Source organism: Myotis davidii, unplaced genomic scaffold (assembly GCF_000327345.1).
Source record: "Myotis davidii unplaced genomic scaffold, ASM32734v1 scaffold238, whole genome shotgun sequence".
In the NCBI taxonomy this organism is placed as follows: Eukaryota; Metazoa; Chordata; class Mammalia; order Chiroptera; family Vespertilionidae; genus Myotis; species Myotis davidii.
The window spans coordinates 6,697,992-6,707,342 of NW_006293779.1; the positions used below are offsets into that span (position 1 = coordinate 6,697,992).

The window sequence follows — 9,351 nt, forward strand, 5'->3', positions numbered from 1 at the left end:
ATGTGCAGGGCTGGAGGCCAGGGTGTGGGCAGGTGACGGTTGCCGCAGGAAGAGTCCTGTGCTCAGAGTTGGAGAGCTAGCCGCCAGCCTGGGCTCTGTTCCTTGTTAGCAGTGTAGCCCTAGCAAGTCACCTTCCCCCAAGCCTCCTTGTCCTTTACATGGGGTAGGGGTGGGTAACATCAAAAGAGGTACTCGCCCTGGCTGGGGTGGCTCAGTTGATGGGGCGTCATCCTATGCACCAAAAGGTTGCTGGTTCGATTCCCGGTCAGGGCACATGCCTGGGGTTGAGGGCTCAATCTCTGGTAGTGGGGGTGCAGAAGGCAGCCGATCCATGTTTCACTCTCACATCGATGTTTCTCTCCCTCTCCCTTCCTCTCTCTAAAAATCTTTAAAAAATACACAAAGAGGTGCTTACCTCTGAGCCTTGCCTAGCTCTGATGTCCCAGAGTCCTATAGACCGAGCACAGTAAAGACAGCCATGAAAAACCCTAGTTTCCAGGACTGTTTTGGGAGTCAGACTTCAGGGCTGAACTACGCTCACCTCTCTGACTAGGTTCAGACTCCACAGGTCCCATGCCCAGATGCCAATGTGTGTGTGGTGTGTCACCCCCACCCTCGTAGCAGGATGTGCTTGGACTGCGCTGACCAGCAGAGGTCTTGCATCCCGATCTCTGGCTCGAGAGCCAGGCAGCGCTCCCCGAGGAGGCTGCCGTTAGGGGTGACCACTGCAGTTTCTGTGGGGGCCACAGGGCCTGGGACAGTGTCCCAGGGAAAGCAGAAGGGACCGGGGCTCCGGATGCAGACCCAAGCGGGAGGAGCTGCGTGGGTGCACTGGGAAGACTTTCCCTGGAAAATGGTTTCTAGAGCCAAGGGCTCCCCCAACCCCCATGTCCTTCTCCAGCTGCATCCCACCTGCCCCCTAACGCGCCTCGCTGCCTTGTAGGCCGACAACCCCTCGTTCCCCAACCCTCGCCGGAGGCTGCGCCTTCAGGACCTGGCTGATCGGGTGGTGGACGCCTCTGAGGACGAGCACGAGCTCAACCAGCTGCTCAACGAGGCCCTGCTCGAGCGGGAGTCCGCGCAGGTGTAAGTGCCCACCGCCCCGGCCTGGCTCCTCGGCGCGGGCCCTGCCACCTTCCGGACAGGCCCAGGCGGAGGTGGCGCTGGCGTCTCACGGCTCGTTCCCACCGCAGAGTGAAGAAGAGGAACACCTTCCTCCTGTCCATGCGCTTCATGGACCCTGAGCTGGAGACCCGCTACTCCGTGGAGAAGGAAAAGCAGAGCGGGGCCGCCTTCAGCTGCTCCTGCGTCGTGCTGCTGTGCGCGGCCCTGGTGGAGATCGTCATCGACCCCTGGTGAGGGCCCTGCGGGGGCCCGGGGGCCGGGAGGGCGGAAGGCGACAAGCTTCCCAGCCAGAGGTGCGATGTGGGTGCCTCAGCTGGAGCCTGACGTGGGGGCGCAGCACTGTTGTTCCTTGACCCCCCCCCCCCCCCCCAGCAGCCCCAGCTGACCTAGGCCCAGGGGATGTGGGGGTTGTGCTTCACTCTGCCCCTGGGTTCTGGACTAGCACTAGCATCAAAATGGGGGGCAGACCAAGGCTGAGGGACAGGGGGTCTGGGGTTGGAGACCCGGCTAGCTGGGCCTCAGTGGTTCTGGGATAAGGAGACAGAGGCTGGGGACACTCCCCATCTTCAGTCACCAAGGCCAACCTGGTTCCCTGTCTTGGCTCATCTTAGTAAACACGTTTAGGCTCAGGTCCAGACTGGTGGCTCTAACGCAGCAGCTAGTCCTCTGGGGGTGTGCTGGAGTCCTTGGCTTACTGCCCAACTGAGGATGAGTCCCTCCCTCCCTCCGGAGCCAATCAGCAGCTCATCCTGCTCAGGGATTGATTTCCCCAGCAGGAAGGAGCCAGTGTGGAGCCTGTTCCGTTAGTTTGGGGAACGTAAAGAGCCTAGGACTCAGTCACATGGGCCTAGGTCCCGGACACGCTTTACTATTGGTTGTGACCGCAGGCCTGTCACTAAGGCAGCGGTTCTCAACCTGTGGGTTGTGACCCCTTTGGGGGTTGAATGACCTTTTCACAGGGGTCGCCTAAGACCATTGGAAAACACGTATACCATTACATACTGTTTTTGTGATTAATCACTATGCTTTAATTATGTTCAGTTTGTAACAATGAAAATACATCCTGCATATCAGATATTTACATTACAATTCATAACAGTAGCAAAATGACAGTATGAAGTAGCAACGAAAATAATTTTATGGTTGGGGGCCACCACCACATGAGGAACTGTATTAAAGGGCCAAGGCATTAGGAAGGTTGAGAACCACTGCACTAAGGGCTCCTGAAGCATCAGTTTGTAAAGCCAGAGCTGACGAGGAGGCTAATCCGAGGATAATAGTACCTGCCCCGGCTGACTCGGGGTTGTTGTGAGGCTCAAATTCACTCATTCACTCACAAGTATTTACTTTCTACTTCACCTTCAGTGAAGGTAACATAAAAAAATCCCTGCTCCAGTGGAACTTACGTTTTAGAAGGGGAAGATAAACGTGAACAATTAAGTAATTAGAATATATATGCAGACAGGATAAGTGCTACAGATACAAGTCAAGTGAGGAGAGAGGGATGCTGGGGGTGAGCTGGATTTGGGCTTGTTTGCATTTTTATAGGATGCTCAGAGCAGGCCTCACTGACAGGGTGATAGTTTGAAGGGTGAAAGGCGACCAGGAATCGGGTGCAACCAAGAATCAGGCACTGGATTAGCAACATCATAGCTACGTGGCAGCATGCTCATTCCTAAGAATCCCTTCTCAGGTGTTCCTGGGCTCTGGGCAGGGCATCTTCGACTCTGCCTCCTCTGGGAAAATCCGGGGTCAACAGTGACAGCTGGGGAGGGCCGCACGTTCCTAGGCCCCACACTCAGCATCACAGAACTTTTCGGTGCAGGCTGGTGCCTTCTGCTCCTATCCCTCTCTCACCCACCCTCACTGCTCCCTCCGGCCCCTCCTCATCGACTTCTCTCTTACAGGCTGATGACCAACTATGTGACCTTTGTGGTTGGAGAGCTTCTGCTTCTGGTCCTGACGGTCTGCTCGTTGGCTGCCATCTTTCCCCGGGTAAGCGGCACTCCTTTCGGCTCAAAAGCCCTTGGGAAGTGAGCGTCACTCCCTGTGAAAGTGAGTATTGACGGAGTTACGCATCCTATCAAGTCCTTACAAACAGAGGACAGATCTGTTAGAAAGGCTCAGGACTATCCACCCATTCAGACTCCACAGTGAGTCATTCACTGACAGCGCTGAGCACCCACTCGGGGCCGGGCTCATGGCTCTGCCGCTGGAGCGGCATGAGTGTAAGCCGGAGCCTAGAGAAACGAGAACCTGTTGGACAGCAGTGGAGGCCCAGCTGGAAGGTGGGTTGGCCCTGACTCTGGAGGACCTGGAAACACAGAATGTGACCTTTGTGGTTGGAGAGCTTCTGCTTCTGGTCCTGACGGTCTGCTCGCTGGCTGCCATCTTTCCCCGGGTAAGCGGCACTCCTTTCGGCTCAAAAGCCCTTGGGAAGTGAGCGTCACTCCCTGTGAAAGTGAGTATTGACGGAGTTACGCATCCTATCAAGTCCTTACAAACAGAGGACAGATCTGTTAGAAAGGCTCAGGACTATCCACCCATTCAGACTCCACAGTGAGTCATTCACTGACAGCGCTGAGCACCCACTCGGGGCCGGGCTCATGGCTCTGCCGCTGGAGCGGCATGAGTGTAAGCCGGAGCCTAGAGAAACGAGAACCTGTTGGACAGCAGTGGAGGCCCAGCTGGAAGGTGGGTTGGCCCTGACTCTGGAGGACCTTGAAACCCAGAAAAAAGGACGAAGACTTACTTCTCTGAGCACTGGGTGCATGCAGCATTTTTATCAGAATGACCAAACCAAAGTAGTGTTTTAGGAAAATTAATCTGGCAGGTGGCTTGCCAGGTAATGGAAGATTTTAGGTATGCCGGCCCGGGAAAGGCAGACTAGCCAGGCATAGATGGCTGGCCTGACAAGTCTCCCGTCTTGGCCTTGTCACTTGGAGATAAGAAACGGGCTACTGCTGGCTAGTGCTGCCCACAGCCTCCTGGGCTGGTCCCGTGTCTTCTGAGGAAAGGGTTCTGCTCTCTGGGAGCCATGACATTTCATAATGGAGGAGGGACAGAGCGCCAGGATTCCTGCGCTCCCTTCTCCGCTCTGCCACAGTCAGGTGTGGCTGACTCGCACGCACAGCATGACTTTTTAGGCTCCTGGGAAGTATGAGAGCCCCTGGAGTCGTTAGCAGTTGTCTCAAGGCTCATGGCCCTTGAAACTCCATTCCTTCTAGGCCTTTCCTAAGAAGCTTGTGGCCTTCTCGACGTGGATTGACCGGACACGTTGGGCCAGGAACACCTGGGCCATGTTAGCCATCTTCATTCTGGTTATGGCAAATGTCGTGGACATGGTGAGTTCCTGCTGTACTTGTGAAGGGACGCTCCCGTTAGTGGGAAAAGGCTTCCACACCGGCCAGCATGGGCAGCTTGTCAAGCCATTCCTCCACCCGAGACAGATCTGGAGTGGCAGTAGGTTCCTAACTAGATCCTGGCAAAACAGAGGGGTCTTCTCCCCAGGAAAACGCTGAGAGTGACTTGTTCCCAGCTCCTTGTTCTCCAAGTTCCAGAACCAACACCATGCACCAGATCCCACCATGTGCTAGGTGCTTTATATATATTGGCTTACTTAATCTTTTTTTTACTTTTCAACCACAGTTTACACTCATCACTTAACCTTGATAACAATCCCAAGAGGGCAGTATTATTAGCTGTAGTTCCATATGAAGAATTACAGCTCAGAAAGGTTAATTCACTTATTCTAAGTCACACAGCCAGTAAGTGACAGAGTCGAGAATTGAAGGTCTAAATCCCAATCCCGTTTCCTTCTTACCTCACTGCCCAAGGGGTACAATACTCACAAATGTTCCACTTATTTTGAGTATCCCCTACACTGGGTAGGGTCAGGTATCTGTCACAACAAGGAGGCAGACCTCTTCCACTAAAGGACCTCTTCTGTTCTGTCTTCATCCATTTGGCCCGACCTTCCTCGAGCTGGGTCACTGGGGAGAGCAGCTGCAGAGCCCAAATGGCTGGAGGCAGACAAAGTCCTCTTCCCTGCTGTCCTTAGTTTATGGCGAAGCTTTGGCTCCCGTGAGGGGGTGGCCAGAGACTTTCTTGGGGTTGGGGGAGGAAAAGCATTTGGAAACCAAAAGTCTACTGATTCAGAGCCACCAGCCATTTATTGAGCACTGGGTGCTGGGAGCTGTGACATGTTCTCTTCTCTTGTTCGTCATCACAGCTCCCACTAATTTGGGGGGCACTATAGACGTTCTTTTAAAAAGTCCTATTTTTTCAAATATATATTTTTTTAACAATCTAAGCACAGGAAAAAACTCAGCATGGAGAGCCCGGCTAGAGTGGCTCAGTTTCTTGAGTATTATACTTTGCACTGAAAGGTTGCTGGTTCGATTCCCAGTCAGGGCACATGCCTGGGTTGTGGGTTCGATTCCCAGTCAGGGCACAGAAGTACAGAAGACAAACCAATCAATGTTTCTCTCTCATATATCTCTCCCTCTCCCTAAGCATATCCTCTGGTGAGGCTTAAAAAACAAAACAAACTCAGCATGGAGCCTTACTGTGGCAGCAAAAGAAATGACACAGCCTTAGGGCCAGCTGATCACAAATCCAACGGAATGGAATTAGGAGCTCCAGAACCTAACATGCCCCTGCGTGGCCTGGTGCTCACAGTGCAGGGAAGAAAAGCCCCACGCCCTTTGTCAGAACACACCTGAAGGCTGGTGCCGATCCGGGGACCACTGTTTAACAAGGTCATGGACATGGTGCAGGATACCTGGAGATCCCGTCTTTAGTGGATGGTGAAATCCAGGGGGTTCTGAAACTTTTCACATGCCAGAGTCCCATGCCGAGAACTTCCCCAAAGCCAGCCAAGCTCAGTGGGTGAAGGCTACACAAAGTAGGATAGATGGTGTGCGGACGCACTTTCTACTGACTACATCTGCCCAGCAGTGGGACCAGTGACCAAGTCCGAAATGGGGGAGCATGGGAGCAGAGTGGCTGCCATCTGTGCAGTTGTGAGGTGCGGGCGATGAGCTGGCCCCACGTTCCCTCCTTAACAGTGTGATGTGGACAACAGCGTTACTAGATTTGAAACCTGAAGCCTGGACTCCTAGCTCTCTGGCTTCCCACTTGCTGATTGCGCTGGTTTGGGCGAGTCCAGCCTGAGTCTCTCTACAATGTGGCAGTACTAAAAACACCCAGGGAGTTTTTGTGAACATCCAAAGGGATGATAGTAAAGCTCTTAGTAGGAATTACATTGGTATTCTTCCTTGGTAAAATTCCCCACCCTTCTGGGTGTTTCTGAGGGAGCCGGGGAAGTGGCAGCTGAGCGACACTGCCACAGCAGCCTTCTCTGACAATGTCTGTTGTTCCCTTGACCCTGTGTTCTTCCCGGGGCCCTGGCCTCCAGCTGAGCTGCCTGCAATACTACATGGGACCCATCAATGGCACCTCGGGGATGGCGACAGAGGATGGCTGCATGGAGAACCCCAAGTATTACAACTATGTCGCCGTGCTGTCCCTCATCGCCACCATCATGCTGGTGCAGGTCAGCCACATGGTGAAGCTCACCCTCATGCTGCTTGTCACGGGCGCTGTGGCTGTCATCAACCTCTGTGCCTGGCGCCCCATCTTTGATGAATATGACCGCAGACGTTTCCAGGAACACGGGTAAGATGACACTTGTCTAGGAATCTGGATTTTCTTCTTCCAAGTCCTTCGTCCCCATTTCCAAGTCATGGCCCTCCACTGAGGTGGCTTTCTATCTCTAGGGAATCGGGGTTCAGGGCTGCTCAGAGATGTGCCTCTGAACGGCAGTGAACCTGGGGCAGATCTTCATACTTGATGAGGGGAGGGTCTGGGCTGCCGCAGTGTTTGCCTGGGCACCAGCCTCTTGTACCCAAATGGGGCCTGAGTGTGCCATTATCTGTCCAACAGTGTTCCTCTGGTCGCCTTAGAGAAGATGCAGATACTCTCCACCCCAGGGCTCAATGGCACTGGCAGGTAAGGTGACTGCTTTCCCTCTGGTCCGCATTTTTGGCTCCTTTCCTCTAGACCAGTGGTTCTCAACCTTCTGGTCCTTTAAATACAGTTCCTCATGTTGTGACCCAACCATAAAATTATTTTTGTTGCTACTTCATAACTATAATGTTGCTACTGTTATGAATCGTAATGTAAATATCTGATATGCAGGATGGTCTTAGGCGACCCCTATAAAAGGGTCGTTCAACCGCTGCTCTAGACTCTAGAGACAGGGAATACTATGGCCAGAGCCTTATGACCTCAGCCTTGTAAAGGCACATGACCTGGGATGTGGGAGTAGAGCAGTTAGTGTGTTTCTCTAGGAGGGCTGGGGCAGAGGTGGAATGGTTTTGGTATGGGCCTGGTCATCCCAAGTCAGAGGGAAGCTTGGAGAACAGCCACAGTGTGGTCTAGAGGTGGGGTGAGGGGAGAGAAGTGAAATGGATGGTGCTGCATTTAACGGGCTGGCAGTATAGACAGCAGAAAAAGGAGGAAAAAAGAACACTGCCTTCGACCTAGAAGACTTGGATTCTTCACCTGTCACAGTAATTTGTGGAGCAGCAGGCAGCCCATTTTTCCTGAGTCTCAGTTTCATCTCTTTAAGAGGACAGTGGACAGGAAGCTCTCCAAGGTCTCTTCTAGCTCTCAAGTTTTAGAATGTTGTGACTCAGTGACTTGACTACAATCAGGTAAGTTTTAACAAAAGATTAGAAGATGGGGAGAACTCTGAAATAGTCCTTCACACAAGAAGAAATCTAAATGGCCACTAATAAATGAAAGGCGTACCGCATAGAAATCTCTAAGACATACGCCAGGGACCGCACATTTTTGGGCAAACTGCATGTTATTTAAATCATCATAATGCACTTTAGGTGTTGTTTTTAATAATTATAATATTTTTATTTACAAAAACAATTAAACAATTGAAGTTCCTAGTACTTTTTTAACGTATGGTACTGCGTAAAACATTTTCCTCTATGAAGAGGGACCAAACAAAATTTACATAAGTATCTAGACTCACCCCTTTTTCCATGGGCATGAAAAACGAGAACACTCGTGAGTGGTCCTTAACAGATGGCACGCGAAACATGAGAAAACTCCTGAGCGGTACGAAATGTGTTAAGTAATCAGGAAATCCAAATTAAGACCATAACAGAAGACCAGTTTAGCAACAATTAAGAAGTCTGATAATACCAAGTACAATGGTAACTCATAGATTCCAGCAATTCCACTGCTACACACATTCCTCAGAGAAATCCATGTACATATATTTGCCGCAGGATGTGTACAAGCATTCATAATAGCCACACAGACATTCAAAACAAATGAAAACGATCCAAATTATATAAATAGTAAATGGTATATAAGTTGTGGTATATTCATGCAACAGAATACTATACAGTAATAAAAATGAATTATATAGCTCCATGCAAAAATATATAGTTATAAAAAAGCATGGCAAAATTGTGCCCTAATGCCACTGCTGTGATGGTAGTCTGTCCTTTTTCCAAGCTCCTACATGCTTACAGTTACTTCTGGGGTCAGGTGATGCAGTATTTATTAAACACCTGGGAGCAGCCCTGATGTGAATTCCAAGTGCAGCCAGGAGGCGCTAGGATTGGTTGGCTCTTAGTGATTTAAGAAAGCTTCACTGTTGCCCAATGAGAGGCAGTAAATGTGAAGGTGCTAAAGGAGCCAGGAATTTCTGGGACCCAGGGTGATAGGGAAGAGTGCATCCCCATTGGAATAAAACACCTTTTAGGAGGGTGCCTTCTCAGTTGAATTACTCTCTGCCCTGCAGGCTGCCCCTGGTGCCTTCTAAGTACACGATGACAGTGATGATCTTCGTCATGATGCTGAGTTTCTACTACTTCTCCCGCCACGTGAGTGCCTGCACACCCTTCTCTCCTATTTTGCTTACAACCCATCAGGGCCTGAGTAGTAGGATCTGAGAACCCAACCTCATAAGGAATGCTGGTTTCCTTTGCCCAATATGGCATGTGACCCTATCAAGCAACCACCTTATTCTTTTTCTCGTCTCTTCTGACCCACTCCAGGATGCTGAAGGAAGCATGGGGGAGGGGCATCAGAGCCTGGGTCAAAGCTCTATTCTCTAAGCCAGGGGCTTATGGATCTTTATTCACCCAGGCTCTGGGGGGGTCATTAACACACTGACCACAGAGCCCGAAGAGAAAG

General features: G+C 51.3%; 1 protein-coding gene across 1 annotated transcript in view; it reads left to right on the top strand.

Moving 5' to 3' along the window:
- Positions 1–9,351, top strand: part of ADCY3 (adenylate cyclase 3) — a gene marked incomplete at its 5' end in the record, with an annotated part of 60,815 nt that overhangs the window by 45,626 nt on the left and 5,838 nt on the right. Inside the window, 7 exons of the mRNA XM_006767594.2 lie at positions 944–1,086; positions 1,194–1,355; positions 3,033–3,120; positions 4,353–4,469; positions 6,545–6,804; positions 7,072–7,137; positions 8,957–9,038. Coding sequence (XP_006767657.1) covers positions 944–1,086; positions 1,194–1,355; positions 3,033–3,120; positions 4,353–4,469; positions 6,545–6,804; positions 7,072–7,137; positions 8,957–9,038 — 918 coding nt within the window. The remainder of the gene's footprint in view (positions 1–943; positions 1,087–1,193; positions 1,356–3,032; positions 3,121–4,352; positions 4,470–6,544; positions 6,805–7,071; positions 7,138–8,956; positions 9,039–9,351) is intronic.